Source organism: Carcharodon carcharias, chromosome 19 (assembly GCF_017639515.1).
Source record: "Carcharodon carcharias isolate sCarCar2 chromosome 19, sCarCar2.pri, whole genome shotgun sequence".
Taxonomy (NCBI): domain Eukaryota; kingdom Metazoa; phylum Chordata; class Chondrichthyes; order Lamniformes; family Lamnidae; genus Carcharodon; species Carcharodon carcharias.
This window is the reverse complement of record NC_054485.1, coordinates 11118568-11144359: the sequence shown is the minus strand read 5'-3', so window position 1 is coordinate 11144359 and position 25792 is coordinate 11118568. Positions and strand designations below refer to the sequence as shown.

Sequence of the window (25792 nt, the reverse complement as noted above, 5' to 3'; positions counted from 1 at the left end):
GCTGATGTGCGGCAGTGGGAAACATGGGCGCCATGGAGGGTGGAGCAGACAATCGCAAACTGGTTTCACGATGGTGTAAAACCTGATTTTTAGCCTTCCCGCCACATTTATCCCCACGCCCACCATCACGCTGGAAGCCGACAGGTCCGGAAAATTCCGTTCTTGATCTTGCCCTTTGAAACATTTCTTATTGCTATGCAGGTTTTGGTCTGACTTACTTCCATTACTTTGCCTCCTGTGAATATGAGGCGCGGGTCCTCGTTGAAAGATGCTCAGGTTCATTGACCTTTCCGTGTAGGTGTTGTGCTTCTTTGTTCACCTTTGCCCTTTTATAGCACGCTCTCTTAGCTTCTGCGAATTTTAATTTTCCCATCCTATTTCTTCTTACAGTAATTGCTTCGTCTCCTCAAGAGGGTGATTTATTGTTGTGGACATTTGAAGTCCCCCACCCAGAGTACATTCAGCACCCTTGCCACCCTCAGTGGTGTCCAACAAGCTGAGGAGGAGTGGGGTGGGGACAAGTAGCCCAGAGACCCAGGGTAATGCTGTGGGGAGCCAGGTTTGAATCCTGCTTCGGCAGATGGAATTAAGTATATTAAAAGCGTGCTCTGGAATTAAAAGTCTCATGCCCGTGGAATGCCTGTCCTGTGGACACTTCTCAGTGATCCAGACTAGCCCACGTGCAGGAAGTGTACTGGCTGCACCAACTTGAGCTCCGTGTTTCAGGGCTTGAGCAGCGGCTGGAGTCACTGAGATGCACCCAGGAGGCAGAGTATGACGGGGATAGCACGTTCAGAGAGGTGGTCACACTGCAAGCTAGGGGCAAGCAGACAGATAGGGCAGGCAGTCCAAGAGAAACAGGCAGGTGGTGCAGGAGTCCCGTTCATTAATTGTGGATATCGGTGAGGGTGATGGACCCTTGGAGGGGTGCAGCAAGAGCCAACCCTGTGGCACCAGGAGGGGAGGAGGAAGGTGGAACGGCAGTACTGATGGGGGATTCTTTAGTTAGGGGAGCAGACAGGTGATGGTTTGTTGCCTCCCTGGTGCTAGGGTCAAGGATGTCACAGAATGGCTGCAGGACATACTTGTGGGTGAAATTTAGTACATTGGTACTAACGACATAGGAAGGGGGATGTGGTCCTGCAATCGGAATTTGGGGAGCTAGTTAGAAAATGATCAAGCAGGACCTCTAAAGTAGTAATCTCCGGATTACTCCCAGTGCCGTGTGCAAGATAGGCAGGTTGGCAGAGGGGGTGGGGTTGCTTTGTTAGTAAGAAATGAAATTAAATCGATAGCAAGAAATGACGTAGGGTCGGATAATATAGAATCTGTGCCGGAGAATTGAGGGGATTTCAATATGCAGGTAGACTGGGAAAATCAGGTTGGTAGTGGATCCCAAGAAAAGGAATTTGTGGAATGTCTACGAGATGGCTTTTTGGAGCAGCTTGTGCTGGAGCCCACTAGAGAACAGGCAATTCTAGATTTAGTGATGTGTAATGAGGCAGATTTGATAAGGGAGCTTAAGGTGAAGGAACCCTTAGGAGGAAGTGACCATAATATGATAGAATTTACCCTGCAATTTGAGAGGAAAAAGCTGGAATCAGGTGTAATGTTATTATAGTTGAATAAAGGCAATTACAGAGGCATGAGGGAGGAGCTGGCCAGAATTGACTGGGAGATGAGCCTAGCAGGAAAGACAGTGGAACAGCAATGGCAGGAGTTTCTGGGAGTAATTTGGGGGAGACAATAAAAATTCAACCCTAGGAAGAAGAAGCATACTAGAGGGAGGATGAGGCAACCATGGCTGACAAGGGAGGTCAGTGACAGCATAAAAGCTAAAGGGAAAGCATACAATGCGGCGAAGAGCAGTGGGGAACCAGGGGATTGGGAAGCCTACAAAGACCAACAGAGGACAACTAAAAAAGAAATAAGGAGGGAGAAGATTAAATATGAGGGTAAACTAGCCAGTAATATAAAAGAAGATTGCAAGAGTTTTTTTAAATATATAGAGGGTAAGAGAGAGGCAAAAGTGGACATTGGGCCACTGGAAAATTCCCCAGTAGTGGGGAACAAAGAAATGGCCGGAGGAACTGAATAGGTACTTTGCGTCAGTCTTCATGGTGGAAGACACGAGTAACATCCCCAAAGTTCAAGAGAGTTGGGGGGCAAAGATGAGTATGGTGGCCATTACCAAGGAGGAGGTGCTAGGAAAACTGAAAGGTCTGAAGGTGGATAAACCACCTGGGCCAGATGGATTACACCCCAGAGTTCTGAAGGAGATAGCTGAAGAGATAGTGGAGGCGTTAGTGGTGATCTTTCAGGAATCACTGGAGTCACGGAGGATCCCAGAGGACTGGAAAATCGCTAATGTAACCCTCCTGTTTAAGAAGGGAGTGAGGCAAAAGACAGGAAATTACAGGCCGATTAGCCTGACCTCTATCATTGGTAAGATTTTAGAGTCCATTATTAAGGATGAGATTTCAGAATACTTGGAAGTGTATTGTAAAATAGGGCAAAGTCTGCATGCTTTCATCAAGGGGAGGTCATGCCTGACAAATCTGTTAGAATTCTTTGAGGAGGTAATGAGTAGGTTAGACAAAGGAGAGCCAATGGATGTTATCTGCTTGGACTTCCAGAAGGCCTTTGAAAAGGTGCCGCACAGGAGGCTGCTCAGTAAGATAAGAGCCCATGGTGTTAGAGGCAAGGTACTAGCATGGATAGAAGATTGGCTGTCTGGCAGGAGGCAGAGAGTGGGGATAAGGGGGTCCTTCTCAGGATGGCGGCCGGTGACTAGTGGAGTTCTGCAGGGGTCAGTGTTGGGACCACAACTTTTCACTTTATACATTAATGATCTAGATGAAGGAACTGAGGGCATCCTGGCTAAATTTGCAGTTGATACAAAGATAGGTGGAGGGACAGGTAGTATTGAGGTTGGGAGGCTGCAGAAGGATTTGGACAGGTTAGGAGAATGAGCAAAGAAGTGGCAGATGGAATACAACGTGGGGAAGTGTGAGGTCATGCACTCTGGTAGGAAGAATAGAGGCATGGACTATTTTCTAAATGGGGAGAGAATTCAGAAATCTGAAGTGCAAAAGGGACTTGGGAGTCCTAGTCCAGGATTCTCTTAAGGTTAACTTGCAAGTTGAGTCAGTAGTTCGGAAGGTAAATGCAATGCTGGCATTTATTTTGAGAGGACTAGAATATAAAAGCAGGGATGTGCTGCTGAGGCTTTATAAGGCTCTGGTCAGACCACATTTAGAATATTGTGAGCAATTTTGGGCCCCGTATCTCAGGAAGGATGTGCTGGCTCTGGAGAGGGTCCAGAGGAGGTTCACGATCCCAGGAATGAAAGGCTTAACATATGAGGAATGTTTGAGGACTCTGGGTCTATACTTGATGGAGTTTAGAAGGATGAGGGGGGATCTGATTGAAACTTACAGAATACTGAAAGGCCTGGATTGAGTGGACGTGGGGAAGATGTTTCCATTAGTAGGAGAGACTAGGACCCGAGGGCACAGCCTCAGAGTAAAGGGAAGACCTTTTAGAACAGAGATGAGGAGAAACTTCTTTAGCCAGAGAGTGGTGAATCTATGGAATTCATTGCCACAGAAGGCTGTGGAGGCCAGGTCATTGAGTGTATTTAAGACCAAGATAGATAGGTTCTTGATTGGTAAAGGGATCAAAGGTTATGGGGAGAAGGCGGGAGAATGGGGTTGAGAAACTTATCAGCCATGATTGAATGGCGGAGCAGACTCGATGGGCTGAATGGCCTAATTTCTGCTCCTATGTCTTATGGTCTTATGTCCCTTAGAGAAGGAAACCTGTCATCCTTACCTGGTCTGACCTACATGCAACTCCAGACCCACAGCAATGTGGTTGACTCTTAAATGCCCTAGCAAGCCACTCAGTTGTATCAAACGCTACAAAGTCAATAAAAAGGAAAGAAACCGGACAGAGCACCTGGCTTAGACCTAGGCACCGGAAACGGCAACAGCAAATTCAGCTCCATCGATCCTGCAAAGTCCTCCTTACTAACGTCTAGGGAATAGTGCAAAAATTGGGAGAGCTGACTCACTGACTAGTCAAGCAACAGCCTGACATAGACATCCTCACGGAACCGTACCTGACAAATGATGTCTCAGACACCACCATCACCATCCCTGGGTATGTCCTGTCCCACCAGCAGAGGTGGAGGCACAGTGGTACACAGTTGGGAGGGAGTTGCCCTGGGAGCCCTCAGCATCGACTCCAGATGCCATGTCTGGAGTCAGGTCAAACATGGGCAAGGACACCTCCTGCTGATTATCACGTACTGGCCTCCTTCAGCTGATGAATCAGGACTCCTCCATTTTGAACACCACTTGGAGGAAGCACTGAGAGTGGCAAGGGCACAGAATGTACTCTGGGGGAACTTCAATGTCCATCACCAAGACTGGCTTGGTAGCACCACTACTGACCGAGCCGGCCAAGTTCTAAAGTACATAGCTACTAGACCGTGTCTGCAGCAGGTGGTGAGGGAACCAACAAGAGGGAAAAGCATACTTGACCTCATCCTCACCAACTGTACTGGTAGGAGTGACCACCACACAGTTCTTGTGGAGATGAAGTCCTGCCTTTACACTAAGGATACCCTCCATCATGTTGTGTGGCACTACCACCGTGCTAAATGGGATAGATTTCAACAAGCAACTCAAGACTGGGCTTCCATGAGGCACTATGGGCCATCAGCAGCACAGAATTGTACTCAAACACAATCTGTAACCTCATGGCCCACCATATCCCTCACTCTACCATTACCATCAAGCCAGGGGATCAACCCTTGTTCAACAAAGAGTGCAAGAGTGCATGCTAGCAGCAGTACCAGGCATACCTAAAAATGAGGTGTCAACCTGGTGAATCTATAACACAGGACTAATTGTGAGCCAAACAGCATAAGCAGCAAGCGATAGAACTAAGCGATCCAACAACCAACGGATCAGATCTAAGCTATGCGGTCCTGCCCCATCCAGTCATGAATAGTGGTGGTCAATTAACTTACTCACTGGAGGAGGAGACTCCACAAATATCCCTACCCTCGATGGTGGAGGAGCCCCCAGCACATCAGTGCGAAAGATAAGGCTGAAGCGTTTGCTGTAATCTTCAGCCAGAAGTGCCAAGTGGATGATTCATCTCAGTCTCCTCAGGAAGTCCCCAGCATCAAAGATTCCAGGCTTCAGCCAATTCGATTTTCTCCACGTGATATCAAGAAACAGCTGATGGCACTGGATACTGCAAAGGCTATGGGCCCTGACAATATTCCAGCAATAGTACTGAAGACTTGTGCTCCAGAACTTGCCACGCCCCTAGCCAAGCTGTCCCAGTACAGCTACAACACTGGCATCTACCCGGCTATGTGGAAAATACAGGTATGTCCTGTACACAAAGCAGGACAAATACAACCCGACCAATCTGCGCCCTATCAGTCTACTCTCGATCATCAGTAAAGTAATGGAAGGGGTCATCAACAGTGCTATCAAGTGGCACTTGCTTAGCAATAACTTGCCCACTGACACCCAGTCTGGGTTCCGCCAGGGCCACTCAGCTCCTGATCATCACAGCCTTGGTTCAAACATGAACAAAAGAGCTGAACTCCCAAGGTGAGGTGAGAGTGACTGCCCTTGACATCAAGGCATTTGACCGAGTGTGGCATCAAGGAGCCCTAGCAAAACTGGAGTCAATGGGAATCTGGGAAATTCTCGGTTGGTTGGAGTCATACCTAACACAAAGGAAGATGGTTGTTGGAGGTCAGTCATCTGAGCTCCAGGACATCACTGCAGGAGTTCCTCAGGGTAGTGTCCTCGGCCCAACCATCTTCAGCTGCTTCATCAAAGACCTTCCTTCCGTCATAAGGTCAGAAGTGGGGATATTCGCTGTTGATTGCACAATGTTCAGCACCATTCGTGACTCCTCAGATACTGAAGCAGTCCATGTCCAAATGCAGCAAGACCTGGATAATATCCAGGCTTGGGCTGACAAGTGGCAAGTAACATTCACGCCACACAAGTGTCAGGTAATGACCATCTCCAACAAGAGAGAATCCAACCATCTCCCCTTGATGTTCAATGACATTACCATCACTGAATCCCCCACTATCAACATCCTGGGGGTTACCACTGACCAGAAACTGAACTGGACTAGCCATATAAATACTGTGGCTACAAGAGCAGGTCAGAGACTAGGAATCCTGCGGCGAGTAACTCATCTCCTGACCTCCCAAAGCCTGTCCACCCTCTACAAGGCACAAGTCAGGAATATGACAGAATATTCTTCACTTGCCTGGATGAGTGCAGCTCCCACAAAACTGAAGAAGTTGGATACCATCCAGGACAATGCAGCCCGCTTGATTGGCACCACATCCACATTCACTCCCTCCATCACCGACGCACAGTAGCAGCAGTGTGTACATCTACAAGGTGCACTGTAGGAATTCACCAAGGCTTCTTCGACAGCACCTTACAAACCTATGATCATTAGCATCTAGAAAGGCAAGGGCAGCAGATAGTTGGGAACACCACCACCTGCAAGTTACCCTCCAAGCCACTCACCAGCCTGACTTGGAAATACATCACCGTTCCTTCACTGTCGCTGGGTCAAAATCCTGGAACTCCCTCCCTAACAGCATGTTGGGTGTACCTACACCACATGGACTGCAGCGGTTCAAGAAGGCAGCTCACCACCACCTTCTCAAGGGCAACTAGGGATGGGCAATAAATGCTGATCCAGCCAGCAAAGCCCACATCCCCTGAATTAATAAAAGAAAACAATTACAAAGATGCTGTCAATCTCTGGTAGTGGCATTTAATTGTGCCTTTGAAATTAGTTCATAAAGGAATGGCTTCAAAAGAGTCCATTTTAGTGTTAATGGGCTTCACCAAGGTGAAGAGGACATTCAGCTATTGGCTATTTGTGGGGCACTGTTTTACTCCAAATGGGCTGCAGTGTTGACCTAAAACAGTGGCCACACCTCAGAGCAAGTTGAGACCTCACTGAGATACACAACAGGGCGTGATGCATGAATGCCATTTCCTTCTCTCTGTGGAGAAGAAACTAAGGAGATAGAAATTCTGCTCCCACCTGTCTAGCTCACTCTGGGAGCACACCGCATGTACTCCAGCCCATGTTCTTTCCATCCGCAGGTGAAATGCAAAGTTCTGCTCGTTGTGCTCCCACTGGCAGAGCAGAAGTGAACATTTATCCAGTTACCTCTATACCCCTGGTTTCCAATTTAGAAACAAGGGTGACTTTTTATTGCAAGCACTTCTCCAAAAGCACAAAACTCTGCTTTGGACTCCCAAACACATCTGCAATCATTTTTCCCCCCACAATAACTGATTGCAGTTATTATTAATGATTACTTTGGCTGCACTATTGTTATGAAAACTGTCTTTAACATCTTGATCGTTATTTGGCCATTTTCTCTCTTGCAACAAGGGAGGTTCAATCAATGATTAAGCTTAACAGTGCAGCTGTCGAACACACTGTTAAGTTTGCTTTTAAAACACTGTGCAAATACTTTCTAAATAACAGCACAAGGGTAACTATTAGCAACCATTTCCACAACCCATTTTGAGAATCATACCCAAAGCTGTTGTTGCACTTTACAGCTTTCAAAAATCTAAACAAATCTAATGGTTGGTTTATGTGTCCTAAAAGGACAAATACTTGTAATTATTTGTGCACGTGAAATGAAAAGATGTTGTGTATTTTGTTACATCAGCTCAAGCCAATTAACTAACTAGTGTCAAAGCCCATTTTGTACCTTCTGTAAACTTGAGCTCTTCCAATACTCTGCTGCTTGTATCCTAACTTACACCAAGTCCTCTTTACCCATCATCTCCTGTGCTCGCTGACCTGCATTGGCTCCCAGTCCAGCAATGCCTCGATTTTAAAATTCTCATTTTTACAAATCCTTGTATGACTTCACCTTTCCCTATCTCATAAGAATATAAGAAATGGGAGCAGGAGCAGGCCATGTGTCCTGTCTTTTGAGCCTGCTCTGCCACTCAGTATGATCATGGTTGATCATCTGCTTGTGCTCCATATCCATTGATGCCCTGAAAGGTAAAAAATCGGTCAATTTCAGCCTAGTCAGAGATGGAACAAAGAGCAAAGAAAAGTACAGCACAGGAACAGGCCCTTCGGCCCTCCAAGCCTGTGCCAATCATATTGCCTGTCAAACTAAAACATTTTGTACTTCCGGGGTCCGTATCCCTCTATTCCCATCTATTCATGTATTTGTCAAGCTGCCTCTTAAACACCACTATCGTACCTTCTTCCACCACCACCTCAGGCAGCGAATTCCAGAAACTCACTACCCTCTGCGTAAAAAAAACTTGCCCCGCGCATCCCCTCTATAGTTTTCTCCTCTCACCTTAAATCTATGTCCCCTAGTAATTGACTCTTCCACCCTGGGAAAAAGCTTCTGACTATCTACTCTGTCCATGCCACTCATAGTTTTGTAAACTTCTATCAAGTCGCCCCTCAATCTCCGTTGCTCTAGTGAGAACAATCCGAGTTTCTCCAACCTCTCCTCATAGCTAATAACCTCCAGACCAGGCAGCATCCAGGTAAACCTCCTCTGCACCCTCTCCAATGCCTTCATATCCTTCTGGTAATGTGGCGACCAGAATTGCACACAATATTCCAAGTGTGGCCTAACCAAGGTTCTATACAGCTGCAGCATGACTTCCCAGCTTTTATACTCAATACCCCTGCCGATGAAGGCAAGTATGCCATATGCCTTCCTGTCTACCTTATCCACCTGCGTTGCCACTTTCAGTGACCTGTGGACCTGTACACCCAGATCCCTCTGACGTCGATGCACTTAAGGGTTCTGCCATTTACTGTATAATTCCTGCCTGTATTAGACCTTCCAAAATGCATTACCTTTCATTTGTCCGGATTAAAACTCCGTCTGCCATTTCTCCGCCCAAGTCTCCAACTGATCTATATCCTGTTGTATCCTTTGACAATCCTCTTCACTATCTGCAACTCCTCCAACCTTAGTGTCATCTGCAAACTTACTAATTAGCCCAGGAACATCCACAAACTTTTGGGGTAGAGAATTCCAAAAGTTCACAGCCCTTTAAGTGAAGAAATTTCTCCTCATCTCAGTCCAAATGATTGACCCCTTATCCTGAAACTGTGCCCCTTTGTTCCAAATATCCCAGCCTGGGGAATCAGCTTCTGTGTCTTCCTGTCAAGTTCCTTCAGAATTTTGAATGCTTCAATGAGATCGTTTCTCATTCCTCTCAATGCCAGAGTATAGGCCCACTTTACTCAGTCACTCATCATAGGACAATCCTCTCATCCCAGGAACCAATCTAGTGAACTTTCATTGTCCTGTTTCCAAGGCAAGTATATCCTTCCTTCCATATGGAGGTCAGAACTGCACACTGTATTCCAGTGCTGTCTCGTCAAAGCCCTGTACAATTGTAGCGAGATTTCTTGTTCTCCTTGCAATAAAGGCCAACATGCCATTTGCCTTCCTAATTGCTCGCTGTACCTGCATGTTAACTGTTATGTTCCTTGTACGAGAACACCCAAGTCTCTTTGTACATCAACATTTAGAAGTTTCACATCTTTTAAAAGATATTCTGATTTTCTTATTACCTCATACTTTCCCACATTATAACTCCATCTGCCATGTTGTTGCCCACTCACTTAACCTTCCCAAATCTCTTTGCAGCCTCTGTGCCTTCCCCACAGCTTACATTCCCATTTCGTCAGCAAACCTGGATACATTCCCTCGGTCGCTGGAGCCACCTGCAGACCTACAACTCTCCACGAGCTCTGCTCCATCAATTCTTTGGCTTCTTGTATAGCCCCGATTTTCATTGCAGCATAACTGGCAGCTGAGCCGTCGGCTACCTTAGTCCCAAACTCTGGAATTCGCTCGATCAAAGCTCTCTGCTCCCACTCTTCCTTTAAGATGCTCTGTAAAACTTACCTCGATCAAGATGTCTGACTGTGTTAAATTAAAGCTGTTGTTTGAGTAAAATGTTTTGTGACATGTTCTAGTTTTTCATTAAAATATTACAGATGAAATCAGTTCTTCACATCGTTTTCATTTCTCATTTATATTATTCTTCCAATATATATCTTCATTACAGTCCATCCATTTTCTCCTTTCACTAAAAGTCACATTTGACAGTTCCTTCGCTTTTAAGAGACTTTTACCTTTGTTTCTCCATTGATGATGCTTCTTATCTACCAGTTGTGTTCCAATGTTTGTTTTGTGGTTGGCACAAGTGAGTATTTAAGACACTACAACATAAGTGTTCCTTCAAGGAAGGAGGATCCAGTTTCCATTTTAAAATGTGAAAGTTATGCATGAGAAAGGAATGTTCTATTTGTAAATGTGCATGCTTGTCTCTCTAGGTGGACAGGTTTTTCTGTTTTAATGTAACATTTCCCCCTTTTATTTTAAGTGAAACTAAAACCAGCCAACATGACGACCACATTTGAAGACTCAGCTATAAAGAGCCACGAAAGCTTCAGCTGCCAACCAGACATCCCTTCGCCTCCTAAAGCGTCTCGGCCAAAGTACAGATCCAGAGATAATAAAGGTGTCAAAGGGAAAATCAAAATGCGCTCTCCTTCTGGGCTTTTCATTATATTCGGACTGTTTATTGTCTTGGTGGGGATCGCGATCGCAGTTGTTGGCTACTGGCCGCATAAGCACAATTCTTGGGTGTCAGTGACTCAGCAAGGAACAAACTCCAGTGAATCGAATGTTGTGACTCAGCGCGTAAGGGTAAAGCTTCAATCTCAACCTCTGCTAAAGCATGAGAAGTTGAAGCTGATTGGACCACTGATCATGGGTTTTGGATTGTTCATATTCATCTGTGCAAACACGGTGTTACATGAAAACCGGGATAGGGAAACAAAGCTTTTAGCACAGAGAAATATTTATTCTATGGCTGGTCACGTTTGTGATGGAGAGAATAAAGAACCAAAACAGATTCAACATGGTCCCAGTCCTACCTCCACAGATACCAATTTTAGATGTCTAGAACAGTGCTGTGCTACTGAAAAAGCCTGCAGGATAATACATGGCCACACAAGCCCTCAAAGTACAGATATATGGGCAGATTGTCACAGGTCGTCTGTTAAACATAAAATGACTGCCCAGCTGCTGCATCACAAAAGGCCTTCCCCATCCATCTCTCTTCATAGTGTACAGTCTGACTCCTGCAACTCCAGTGAAAGAAACCTCAACGTCCCCTTGAACTGTGGCTCTGACTCCTCAGTTTCCACATCAGTCGTATTACCAGTTATTAAACTCAACAACTGCATCATTGACACTCCTGATATTACTGCTGTGGTGGAAGACGTTGAACTGGACCAGAAAGTGGTCATGATCTCCACCGAAGACTTAAGCCAGCTGCAGAGCTATGGGTACATTCGGTCTAGTAGCATTCGCAGTGCTGATGATGCGACCAGGGTTGTGGACATGGACTATTCCTTGCCCAGTAAATCATTTTCCACCAGGTTTATTGGGAAGTTGCTGTCTCCAGGCATCGCCAGGAAAGTGTACGGTTCAGACATGCAGCTTCACACAACATGTAGCTACTCCAAGTCATTTGACCTTGGGAAGGATGCGAGTAAGCTCAGTGAACAGAAAGGAGAACGGAAGCATAGGAGCTGGCCACGCTTGGATTGCAATTACATTAAAAGGTATCTGAAACTGGAAAACAGAGAAGACTCTGTGGACAGATTACTTGAACAGATTGAACGCGAGTATGCAAGTGAAGAACAGAACATTCAGGAGCTCAGCAACCCAAAGGAATGAAAAACATAAAAGATGGCTGTAAATTGGAAGATTAGAAATGTAATGTGGGTTTCAAATATTTTATCCAGGTAATCATTTCTGTGAAACCATCAGTTGGGTACAGTTAAAAATCTCCTTAGCTGACAGGAACTTATTGACAAAACTAATGCCCCAGTTTTGGTTCTTGTTGTAATTAAACCATCTTATATTTGGTGGGCTACTTGTTGATCTCTACAGACTTTAGGGTTCAGGTGAGCAATTGCAGCAAGCAGTGTTGTTCCTTCAGACAGATAAAACTGTCACCCATTTCTGACCTGCTGGAGGGTTTTAAATGACTGCAAGGCTTCAGAGGAAATTAACTCTACTACCTATTGCTCAACTGAATAAAGTTTTTCCTGCGCTCCTAATACTTGTCCCAATGTAGTCAGAACCTCTTCTCCCGTGATTTTCTTTCCTATTCCCAAATGGTCATTTCAGGAGTGGAGCAATACTCCCTCCTTTTCTTAGTCCACAATGGATGGGGTCAGCTCCTATCTTGATGCTAACAAGATTTGTCTCGATGCTAGCCCCTTTGACTCTTCAAACGTTAATAAGCTCTCTGACTACTCATTCAAGATCAAATCATGAATAAATAAGAGCTTTTACATTGTGAAGACTGAAGCCATGCTATTTGGCTTCTCCCAAACACTCCATATCTTATCTCTGACATTTGTTGCCCCTCCCCAGCTGCTCAATTACCCTGAATCAGATCCTGTGTCTTATTTGACCCCAAACTGACCCTCAACCTCCTACTTTCTATCCACTAATAAAATTAATTGTTTCCACCTCTCTTACATTGCCTGATTGTGCTCTTAACTCATCTGTCATTTCTGCCTGTTGCATCCATCATTGCTTCATACTCTGCTCACTGACCTCCCGAACTCCATCTTACAAAGCCCTCAGGTAGTGCAACACTCTGCATCCGCATTCTTCTCACACCATGCCCGACTTCTGTCACCCTTTACTTATCAACATCCAATGTTCTATTCCAGATAGCCAGGAAGTAAAGGATGGAACTGGAGTCTAATCTCTACACATTTATAACCTTTTATTTACAGAGACACACATTACAAGCATAGGCCTCCTAACCCAACAACCACAGTTTCACTCTGCTCCTCTTTATACCTCTTTTGAAGAACCCATAAAGAGTTAAGTATCCCACTGGAATTTAATAAAAAAAACTATTTTAAAGGGAATTTAATAGCTCAAATTAAAATTATGTTCCCCGGGGTGGGTTGATGCACTCCAGCCCTCTGGTGCCCACCGTTCATGTGAAGCCTGAAGCAGACTGGCAGACACTGCATACTCTCTCTCCAGGGACACTTAGGCATGGAGGTAGCTGCAGAAGAGAGGAAGGCAGTCCAGCTGTATGACCTCCATGACTGCCCACTGTCTGGACCTGTTAATGGCCCACCACCCTTGGCCAGGCCCAGGAGCAGTCCCACAGGAAGGTCTCCCGATCTTCCCACTCCCCTCTGCACTGGGTGGTCAAAGATCAGGAGCGTGGGACTGAAGTACCGGAAATTGAGGAGCAGCCCCTTCAAAGAATGAAGAGGGACTGCAGCCTCTCTCAGTCCACACAAATATGAAATACAAAATAGGAGAAATTACAGGTGGCCCGGAGTCTGTGAATCGGCTTAATCATCTATTTTATGGGACTGCCATGTGCAACACCCTCCACACCCTGTCCCTGTTTGTAGGAGCCCAGGTGAATCTCCAGTTAATGCCCATCACCTGCATATAATTCATAGAATGGTTACAGCGCAGGAAGTCATTTGGCCCATTATGTCAGGACTGGCTTTCTGCAAGAGCCATTTCCCTAGTGCCTCTCCCCTGTCTTCTCCCCATAGCCCTGCAAATCTTTCCTTTTCAGATAATGATTCAATTCCCCTCTGAAAGCCATGATTGAACCTGCCTCCACCACGCTCTCAGGCAGTACATTCCAGATCCTAATCACTTGCTGCGCAAAAATATTTTTCTCCATGTCACTGCTGTTTCTTTTGTTAATTGCCTTAAATCTGTGCCCTCTGGTTCTCAATCCTTCCAGCGGTGGGAACCATTTCTCTCTATTGACTTTGTCCAGATCCCTCATGATTTTGAATACTGTTCCCTTATCAACTCTCCTCTCAACCTTCTCATCTCCAAGAACGGTCCCAGCTTTGCAAATAAATACTCAATTACTATACAATTAATATCCATTTGTTCCTCATTCCCAAACGAGGATGACGATTTAAAATTCAAAATAATCTGCAGCCTTGCCCTTTCCCAAAGTCTCCTGCAGCACTATGTTTGTGAAGCTGATCTCTGCTCTTCTAACACTGGCTTCCTGAGCAGCCCCTCCTCTCACTCCATCTTCATTGAAAGATCCTCCAGCTGTCTACCCTGGAACTTGTTTCTTAAACATCTCTAATTGGGGCATTTTACCACTTTGAAGGCACGAGATAAATACAAACTGTAGTTCTAGGAGAAAAAGTGCCTGATTATTGCTACAACACTCATTCACTTGTTTACTGCTTCATTGTGATGTTGTCACTTCTGATGGTTCCTTCAGCTGTGTGGATGAATGAGCAGAAAGAACACTGGCTCCTCAGTGGGACCCTGGCATCAATGCTATTTGCAGCTTGATGAGTTTTCAGGTAGTTAATTGAACAAAGGCAGGTGGGTTTATGTTCTTTCGAGAGATGGCTGGGGGAGGGGGGACATCCCACTTATAGTATGTCTTATATAGAAGTCCTGTTCAAATATGTGACAGAACTTGTCTAAGGTGCACAGTCTAAAGTCCATCTGTACGGGGAAGTGTTACATTGACTCAAGTACAAATCCAGCAAGCATACAGGTACATTCTGCAAAAAAAAGAAACTTTAACCATAAAAAGTTGTTCAGCTTAAAATGTACTTCATTATGCACATATTGACAGTTATATTTTTGGACTAGTAACATTGTTGAGAGGCTCTATTAGATGTAAGTTGCCATTGTTACTTGAGCACACCTTGAAGACTTGCATATTTTAAATTCCATATCCTTTGCAGTGCTCCTTCATCAAATATTGGTCTTTTTATAAAGCCTTATGATCTTTAGTTTACCGTTGAGTAAAATGATTGCTGGGATAACATATAGCCATTTATTCAACTGAAAAACGATGATATCTTTCATACAACCACAGTCTTATATTTAAAACAAAATCCTTCTCTAATGTACTGGAAAATGACCTTGATCCTGCATCCAATCAGGTGAACTACCTCTACTCAATCTCTTGGTTATTTATTGCAATTTGGAAACAGTTCAAAAAACCTGCACCTTTAAAACAAATTCCAGCTGTTTTACCCAACATCTGGTGTAAGTGAGTCTATCATGATACCTGCTTCAAATTATTACCAGGCTGAATATTGTTTGGGCCCAGAGTGCAACATATTGAGAATGTATTGCACACGAGGCGTATACTTTATGTTTTCCGTTACTGAATTTGAAGGAGCAAATTTCGATGTTGAGTGACAAAAGATAAAACGTTCTCGTTACAGATGTGCATCACTCCAATCTTCTGTTAGCTTTTCAATACCCTGTTGACATGTGACACTCAGTAGAGAAGCTGACAGTAGGTACCAGGCCCAAATATTTGTAACCTGTTTTTATTTAGCAACATTACTTTTATTCTTACCTAATAAAACCAGAAGCAAGAGACGTATTGTACCAAGTAATTTATTATTCCTAGGACTTGGTCAATGTTTTCACTCCCTTTGGAACTTTTGATACAAAATTGTGTACGTGGCAAAGTGGTACTGTGTTCATCAATTGTTTTGGGATAAGGCACTATTCCAAATCACTTGTTTCAAATAGAAAGGCCCTGAAAACCTATCGGGTTTTTGGCTATGCTCTCATTGATGGACTGAAGAAGCCTGTTGAAAAATTTTAAGTTGTTGGTTTTGGAATCTCTGAGCATTTGGCCGGCATCACTTTTTCTGTCTTTCTTAGTACCTACGCTGCACCCAGGACCGATATGTTAATAGGGACTTCCCTTCCCGACCCCAGGTACTTCGGCTAAGGTTCCTGACTTATGTTAGAATTGCATATCGCTCGCAAAGCACGCTTCCAATTCCTGTACCCTCACAGTGATGAGATCAATGCTGATTGTACTGTCTCCTATCCCAACTCCCCTTTCTAAATACTGTGGAGTTCCTTAGCATTCCCAGCCTTCCTTTAAAAACTCAAGCATAACGTCACTTAACCACTATTTCTTGATTTATCTCCTTTTCCCTCCTCCTCTTCTCAGCTTTGGTGGTGCCTTACTCCTCAACCAGAATTCACAATAAAAAGTTTGGTTTTATATCCTTCCTTGAGTTCCATTGTTGCAAAGGAGACTTTAGGATAGCATCAGCTGCTATGTTGAGGTAGATTTTGGTTTGGACCCTGCTCAAGCATGCCCTAGAACTGGGGCCCCAAGAGTCAATAGAAATTTGCCCTATGGCCCCAATGGCTAGAGCTGGTTGTGCCCCCACTTCCGACTGGAGAGATCAATGTCAAGCTGCCAACATTTTGGATATTGATTTTAGCTGGACACAGAACTTAGGCTGACGCTATGGGGCATCCTGCAGGACCCAAGGTGCCATCCTACCGATGTTCTGTCAAACCAAGGCTCCATCTCTTGGGGCGGTTCAAGTGGATGTTAAAGATCTCAATGGCACTGTTTGAAGAGTACAGAGTTTTTCCAGTGTCCATCCATTCACAAACACCAGAAAAAAGTGATCCATTTATTTTTGATTCATGCTACGTGTAAAAGACTCTCAAATCCACCTGTAACACACTGTGGCTTTAAATCTACGTATAACAGTGGGGCAGAAATGCAAAAAAAACCAAACTCCTTATTTCAGATTGTAAATACATTTGAGAATATGTACTAATTTAACAAATCCCTAAGTGACAATGAATTTGTTGCAGAGCTGTAAATTCTTCAAGGGGTGTCAATGACATTGCTCACCAGGAGTTGACTGACTCTGAATCTCTTGGGTTTAGCATAATGGGCTGGATAGGCCAATATTAATCAAAGATTATCTAAACATGAAAAAATGGCAAATCTCACATTTTCTATATTAGTACAATCGGGTGATTACAAATGTACTACAAGTTTGCCAAGAAATGTTTTTTGTTGGATCAGGAGTTCTATAAACTACAGTTTAAAAAAAGATACCTAATCTGTATAAAAAAAAAAAATTTCCGTAGTGCAGCATGTTCAATGATGTGCAATTCAAAATCTGAGCAATACCGCCAGAAGCAAGTCAAAATAACACTTATGTATGGGGGATGAATTTTGTCTTGCTGCCCCCCCCCGTGTAAAGGGGGAGGATGCAAGATGAAGATTTAAAACAGCCATCAACTTGCTCCTGTTGGACTCCTCATTCTGATTTTCCAACGTATCTTGGCTTAGCTGGCTGACCCGGAACAGATGATGGTTTCATTACCACATTTAAGTGGGTGTTAAAAGGCTGTAATTTTGATGTTAATCAGCACGGACACTCCATGTTTGCGAGGCAGATACTGATCACAAGTTGCAGTTGGGTAAAACTGGAAACAATGGAATCTGATCAGGGCTCCTGCTGATATGATTGTGCAGGCAGAGCAGTTGTCCTCTCCACTGCCCTTGCACTGTACACCACAAATCAACCTCTTAGCAGGGCACCTATGGTGTTGCTCATTATAACCATAATATTTATTAACCCTGTTCTCGTTCTACCTTGAAATTCATTTGAACGCAATTCCGCTGCATGTGATTTTAATTGAAGCTTTTTAATGTTTAGCAAAACCCATCAACTTTTAAACATTAATGTAATGAGCAATATAATTTCATGTGGATGTGTAAAGGGTTTGTCCGCCAGTGCTAGTCATGGGCCTTCTGCTTTATGCTACAGCTCAAGACTGCTCCACACAATCATTCTACTCCAATCGGCACATCCCATCCAGAGAACAGGACACAACAATCAGATTGCTTTATAGAAAGGACACAAAAAGCACTGATTCATTTGAACAGTGTATTTCATTTCCCATTAGAATTATTTTCACTACTGGGTTTTCAATAAATTGTGTTTTATTACAGTAACAGATTTACAGCTGAATTAAAAAAGATGGTTGTTAATGGTGATGGTGATTACTTTCAGATTTATAAACTGATGTAGAATTTGTAAATGTGCAAAGAACTGGAATTGGGATACATCAGGAACAGCCACACATCTGGAGTTTACACTGCATCTTTCACTAATCATGCGGATCTGTGGTGTGCCAGATACTATAACTGTGCATTGTAGGCTGTCTGTTTATAATGGGGAAAGGTAGTCATGGTTTATTTAAAGAAGTAATCCTTCATGGTTTCACCGTGGGAAGAAAAATGTTGACTGCTAACCTTCACTCACCACATTCTGTGGAACTCTCTGCATGTAAAACAGTAAGTAATCAGTTTGCAATTTTTGTGTGTGAAAATTATAGTTAGTATGATAGATATCTTGATTCAGGAGCTCATAGTTGGAGCTAGGGAGTGCATTGGTTTCCTGCTATAAAGTTTTTGTTCTTTTTACAAATTGCCTTGTATAACATTGGGTTAGTGACACTCCCATGCAGTTGGAAGGGAGTGGTTTATGTTGAAGGTAATGTCCTTCAGACCCTGCCTGCCTGTTCTGTTAGTTCAGTTGGGAATTGTAGATCGCACAGCACTATTGGAAGAGCAAGGTGTTCATCCAAGTGTCTTGGTAATTTTGCCCAAGATACAGAGTTATCTTGGTGACTTATCTCAATTCAAGGGCTGGCACATCCAGCCATCTACTAGCTAACTAACATCAAAATTATGTTCACCTCCCTCCAGGAATGATGTATGGTTCATGGATGGGGATGGAACCTGGAATGGTAAACATGACTATGCTTCTTAAAAATGAAGAAATGGCACATAAAATAAAAAGGACTTGCATTTATATAGCACCTTTTATGACCTCAGGATATCCCCGAAGTGCTTTATAGCCAATGAAGTACTTTTTCAAATGAATTTACTGTTATAGTGTACAAAACATGGCAACCAATTTGCACATAGCAAGCTCCCACAACCAATAGTGAAATTCTTTATGATGTAAGTTGACTGATAAATGTTGGCCAGGACACCAATATTCTTCTCTGCTGGTTGATTTAGTGATGTGGGATAGTTTATGTCCATTTTCAAAGACTAGCTTAAATTTACTGATTGGGAATTTAGTTAGAAGACAGGAGGGGCTTTGTCTCAGGTGTTCATTGACTTGTACCTGATTTCAGAATGGGTACTTTACACCAAAGTCAGGGAAATTGTTAATCTTTGCCATGTTAACCCTTGTGCAGCACATGCAAAGATATAGATTTCAGTTCATAGAAGGCTAGATCTGGTTAGAGAACCATGAACTCAAACTAGAAGTGTTTTTGGGTTAGCCCAAGCTGCTGGGTGAAAAACATTGCTGAGGGTTTGCTGAAACTAGCTGCGGAACAAGTTTTATGGGAAATCAAGCATCAAAAATCTAAAGATCAGCATTGCAAATCTTCACACAGCAAAGCAGGAGGAGCTGAAGTCCACAGTAGCCCTGTGGTACGAAAGCGTTAACATAGGTTTGCACCATAAGGTCAAAAGCTACACCTCATATCTAACTTCATTTACGGTAATGATCATGTTAGTTTTCAACTTACTGCTCCTGAAACAAAACGAGGAAGACTGGATTTTTTTTCTAAAAGTTGGTAGCAGGGATACATTAAAATGTACAAAACATTGTTCTACAGCCACCTGAATGATGTCAGTAATTTATTCACATTCTGCCGGGAAACTTGGGAGTGTGAAATTTCTGCAAGTTACAAACTATTAAAATGTAAATCGGCAGGACAGAGTTTGAGAGAAAACATTCACCTCGTCGCTGAAAAGACTCGTTGCGGATGGGATGTTGGGCAGAGTTTGGAACAAGCTTGGGACACAGTGAGTGAATTAACAGCAAAAGTCTTTATTTAAAAAAAATAACTAGAAGAAATACAACAGAAGGAGATGGCAAGTCATTTCCCAGCTCCTACTCATCATGAAGAAGCGTTCTTTCCTTGGTGGAGCATTATTTCAATGGAACTATGCAGTTTCAAAAGACTTGGTTCACAAATCAAAAGGCTTCCTTGCCCTTCCTAACAGCACTGTGGGTTTACCTACACCAGATGGATTGCAGCAACTCACCACCACCTTCTCAAGGGCATTTAGGGGTTGGGCAACAAATGCCAGTCTTGCTAGCAACACCGAAATCCCATGAAAGAAAAATAAACTGGTGAAACCGAGAACGACCTGCGCTGTCATGACAGAACATTGGGTAAAAAAATCACTTTCTTAAAAACAAAACTAATGCCCATTTAGTATCAAATTTGTGAACACCTTGCCCTTGTATATAAATATGAAATGCTGGAAAACACAGTAAGTCTGTCACTACATAAATGCAAGTCTTTTACCAATCAAAAATAAGGGCAAATTAACTTTTTGGCTGTACATCTGAAGCATTAACCCATCTCCCCTCAGTTGAGGGCTTGCTGTGTTTTTCTGCTTCTATTTTAAACTTCCAGCATTTGCAGTTTTTTTTCTCATTTTATCTCCTTGGGAATAAAAAAGAATCTTAGCACAATATATTGTTGCCCACCTGTCTCCCAAACTCTACGCAACCAATCTAGATGAAGGAACTGAGGGCATTCTGGCTAAGTTTGCAGATGATACAAAGATAGGTGGAGGGACAGGTAGTATTGAGGAGGCGGGGAGGCTGCAGAAGGATTTGGACAGGTTAGAAGAATGAGCAAAGAAGTGGCAGATTGAATACAATGTGGGGAAGTTTGAGGTCATGCACTTTGGTAGGAAGAATAGAGGCATTGACTATTTTCTAAATGGGGAGAGAATTCAGAAATCTGGAGTGCAAAGGGACTTGGGAGTCCTAGTCCAGGATTCTCTTAAGGTTAACTTGCAAGTTGAGTCAGTAGTTAGGAAGGCAAATATTATTTCGAGAGAACTAGAATATAAAAGCAGGGATGTGCTGCTGAGGCTTTATAAGGCTCTGGTCAGACCACATTTAGAATATTGTGAGCAATTTTGGGCCCCGTATCTCAGGAAGGATGTGCTGGCCCTGGAGAGGGTCCAGAGGAGGTTCACGAGAATGATCCCAGGAATGAAAGGCTTAACATATGAGGAATGTTTGAGGACTCTGGGTCTATACTCGATGGAGTTTAGAAGGACGAAGGGGGATCTGATTGAAACTTACAGAATACTGAAAGGCCTGGATAGAGTGGACATGGGGAAGATGTTTCCATTAGTAGGAGAGACTAGGACCCGAGGGCACAGCTTCAGAGTAAAGGGAAGACCTTTTAGAACAGAAATGAGGAGAAACTTCTTTAGCCAGAGAGTGGTGAATCTATGGAATTCATTGCCACAGAAGGCTGTGGAGGCCAGGTCATTGAGTGTATTTAAGACCAAGATAGATAGGTTCTTGATTGGTAAAGGGATCAAAGGTTACGGGGAGAAGGTGGGAGAATGGGGTTGAGAAACTTATCAGCCATGATTAAATGGAGGAGCAGACTCGGGACCGATTGGCCTAATTTCTGCTCCTATGTCTTATGGTCTATGGTCTGTGTTCCAAGCCAAAAATCTTTAAATGTTCACAACGCTAGGTATTTATGGAACAGCTTAGCTTGGGGCATTTTTGAAGCAACCAGCTGGAGATATTTCAAGTTATGAAGTAATAAATTGACATATGTTTTTTTAAATGAACTTCAAAGGCTCCAGAGAGAAAAGTGGACAGCAGTCAGTTGCGGCTTAACTCAGAACATAAAATCCATGCAGCATAGTAGGTCACACAGCCCAATTTTGTGTATGTGCTGCTGCTTTGAAACAGCTGTCCAATTAGTCAGACTCCCCCTGTTCTTCCTCTGTAGCCCTGCAATTTTTTTTCCTTTACAAGTATATACCAATTGCCTTTTGAAGTCCAAGAAATATACTGACACCATTTTTGGAATTGCTAATTGAACCAATTCAAGCAGAGCCAGAATGCTCAATTGGAAATTGCATTTGAATTTTGTTCACGAGTTGTTTGGTGCTCAGTTGCTAACTGCATTCCATAATTTGGTATTGATATGAAAAGCTCCCAACTCCACTCTCTGATCTGTGCTGAGTTCAGTTGCTTCACCAGGGCAATAGCTGCAATTGGCTTCCAATTTTCGTAAAACCCCATCTGGTTCACTAATGTCCTTTAGGGAAGGAAATCTGCTGTCCTTACCTGGTCTGGCCTACATGTGACGCCAGACCCACAGCAATGTAGTTGACTCTTAAATGCTGAACAGTGGCAATTAGGGATGGGCAATAAATGCTGGCCTAGCCAGTGATGCCCACATCCCATGGACGGACAAAAAAAGGGACTGTGGGGTTTGAGGAGAGTACTCCTGCTCCTCTGGACTCCATGTAAAATTTAATTTAATTTAAAAATAAAATCACCACTAGCTGCGGGGTCACAGAAGAATCCTCATTGGGAACATGTTTTACACAGGGATCCTTCACCAGGCTTTAGGCTGCTCATTAACTTGTGTTTTTTTCTTGATCTTTGTTCCAAGTCTCTTAGATTTAATCCTGTATCTTCAAGCCTCTCAATCATTACTACTGTAAACAGCCTGCTTCTATCTACCCTGTCCCATCCTTTCATAATTTTAAACACTTACCATATTGCTTCAGCATTTATTACCATTCAAATGCAGATTAAAATTTAAAAACACAAGAAAGAAACTGGTGTGCTGTTGGGGTACAGAGAAGCCTTTAGGGTCATAGAGTTATACAGCAGAGAAACAGGTGCTTTTGGGGGACCTGATTGAGTTGTACAAAATTATGAGGGGCATAGATAGGAAGAAACTTTTCCCCTTAGTGGAGGTGTCAATAAGCAGGAGGCATAGATTTAAGGTAAGGGGCAGGAGGTTTAGAGGGGATTTGAGGGGGTGGTTAGAATCTGGGACACATTGCCTGAGACAGTTGGCTCTAAATTAAATACCTGACCATAGAGCTACAGGATTTAGGAATACAGCTAATTATATCCTTGACAGTCATCATAGAATCACGTTATGATAGCACAGAGTGAGGCCATTTGACTCATTACATCAGTGCTGGCTCCTTGACAGAGCTTTGCAATTAATCCCATTTCCCACAGCCTGTCACTTTTTTCGAGTATTTGCCAAATTCTCTTTCCAATGCTATTTGTTCTGCTTCCACCATCCTTTCAGACAGTGTCTTCCAGGTCACAACACCTTTGGTCCTTGAACCAATGATCTTAAATCTGTGGGCAACTGGAAACAGTTCCTCCTCATTTGCTCTATTACAGCAATTCATGATTTTGAGCACCTCAAATCAAAGTCCCTTCTATCATTCTCTGTACTACGGAGAAAGTTAGCATGCAGGTATAGCAATCAGGACAGAAAATGGCGTGTTGGCCTTCATTGCAAGGAGATTGGAGTACAGGAATAAAGCAGTCTTGCTACATTTGTACAGGACTTTGGCACCACTGCACCTAGAATACTTTTTGCAGTTTTGGTCTTCATATTTAAGGATATACTTGCATTGGAGGCAGTACCAAGAGGGTTGACTAGATTGGTCCCTGGGATGAGAGCATTGTCTTACGATGAAAGGCTGAGTAATTTGGGCCTATATTCTCTGGAGTTTATAAGAATGAAGGGCGATCGCATTGAAACGTACAAGATCCTGAAGGGGCTTGACTGGGTAGACACTGAAAGGTTGTTTCTGCTGGTTCGAACACAGTGTCAGGGTAAAGGGCCAATCATTTAGAACTGGAATGAAAGAAATTGCTTCACTCAAAGGGTTGTGAATCTTTGGAATTCTCTACTCCAGAAGGTTGAGGAAGATTCATTATTAAATATATTTAAGGCTGGGATAGACAGATATTTGGTCTCTCAGGGAATTAAGAGATATGGGAAGTGGGCAGGAGAGTGGAGTTGGTGTGCTCCTGCTCCTATTTCCTGTGAGAACAACCACAGCTTCTCCAGCCTCTGAATACACTGAAGTCCTCTTATTCCTGGTATTTTTTTATTCATTCATGGGATGTGGGCTTCGCTGGCTGGGCCAACATTAATTGCCCATCCTCAGTTGCCCTTGAGGTGGTGGTGGTGGTGAGCTGCCTTCTTGAATCGCTGCAGTTCATGTGGTGTAGGTACACCCACAGTGCTGTTAGGGAGGGAGCTCCAGGATTTTGACCCAGCAACAGTGAAGGAACGGCGATATATTTCCAAGTTAGGATGGTGAGTGATTTGGATGGGAACTTCTAGATGGTGGTGTTCCCATCTATCTGTTGCCCTTATCCTTCTAGATGGTAATGGTCGTGGGTTAGTAAATCTCCTGCACCGTCAAAGGCCTTGATGTCTTTGATACCCAGAATTAAACACAATACTTCTGCTGAATCCTAATTAGTGTTTTATAAAAGTTTTAGCTGAACTTCCTTGCTTCTGTACCCTCTGCCTCTGTAATAAAGCCAAGGGTTCCATATTCTTTTCTTAAATTTAAAATTTTTTTCATCTGTCTTTCCCCAATCAAAAATGTGTGTATGTAAACCACTATATCTTTCAGTTTCTGCAGCCCTTTTAATACTGTACCACTTGATTCATGTTGCCTCTCCTCATTCTTCCTACCAAAATGTATCACTTTACAATTTTCAGTATTAAGTTTCATCCGTCATATACCCTTCCCATTTTACTTCTATGTCCTCCTGGTGTCTTTTACTATCCACCTCATTGTTTACTACATTCCTGAGTTTCGTATCATTTGCAAACTTTGAAATTATGGCCTGTATGCCCAGATTCAGGCCATTAATCCACGTCAAGAAGAGCAGCTGTCCTAATAAAGAACTTTGGGAACATCTTAGCCTGTAAAGCAACCATTCACCACAACTCTATTTTCTATCCCTTAACCAATTTTTGATCCGTGCTGCTATTGGCCCTTCAATCCCATGGGCTTTAGTTTTGATAACAAGTCTATCATGTGGTACATTGACAAATATGTTTTGCAAGTCCATATACACATCAACAACATTGCCCTCATTGACCTCTGTTATTTCATCAAAGAGCATAATTTGTCTTTAAAAAAATGCACGCAGGCTTTCATTTTTTAGTTCATACTTTTCCAAATGCCAAATAATATTGTCCCAGATTTTTGCCTCCAGAAGTTTTTCCATCACTGACGTTAAGCTGGCAAACCTCTAGTTGCCAGGTTTCTCTCTCGACAGGGCGTTAAAATTTGCAATCCTCCAGTTCTCTGGCACCATTCTCATGTTGGAATTGGAAGATTGTGGCCAGAGACTCTGCAGGTTCCCTCAGTAAGCTACTGTGTATCCATCTGAATAGGCTAACTTTTCTACTTTGAGAACTGCAACCTTTGAATACCTCCCCTTTGTCTAATTTTCACCCCTTGATGTTCAATGGCATTACCATCACTGAATCCCTATCAACATCCTGGGGGGGGGTGGTTATTATAGACCAGAAACTGAACTGGACCTGCCATATAAATCTGTGGTTGCAAGAGCAGGTCAGAGGCTTGGAATCCTGTGGTGAGTAACTCACCTCCTGACTCCCACCATCTACAAGGCACAAATCAGGAATGTAATGGAATATTCTTCAATTGCCTGGACGAGTGCAGCTCCAACAACACAACACTCAAGAAGCTTGACTCCATCCAGGACAAAGCAGCCTGCTTGATTGGTACACACCCACAAACATTCACTCCCTCCACCACTGATGCACAGTGGCATCAGTACCATCTACAAGATGCAATGGAGGAACTCACCAAGGCTCCTCTGGTACCACCTTCTAAACCCACGACCGAAACCATCTAGAAGGACAAGGGCAGCAGATAGATGGGAACATCACCACCTGGAAGCTCCCCTCCCAGCCACT

The 25792-nt window shown here is 43.4% G+C and overlaps 1 protein-coding gene across 3 annotated transcripts in view; it reads left to right on the top strand.

The window, feature by feature from the left end:
- LOC121291765 (transmembrane protein 200A-like) overlaps window positions 1-25792 on the top strand; it is a 53589-nt gene that overhangs the window by 18044 nt on the left and 9753 nt on the right. Inside the window, exon 2 of one of the 3 annotated variants that reach the window (XR_005946068.1) lies at window positions 10470-11901. The exons of 1 other annotated variant lie outside the window; for it this stretch is intronic. Coding sequence is in view for 1 of the 2 variants with exons in the window: in XM_041213306.1 (XP_041069240.1) it covers window positions 10490-11833 (1344 nt within the window). In the remaining variant the exon portion in view is untranslated. Of the gene's footprint in view, window positions 1-10469; window positions 15528-25792 lie in introns of those variants that run through there. One more of the 3 variants, XM_041213306.1, reaches the window with a different exon arrangement.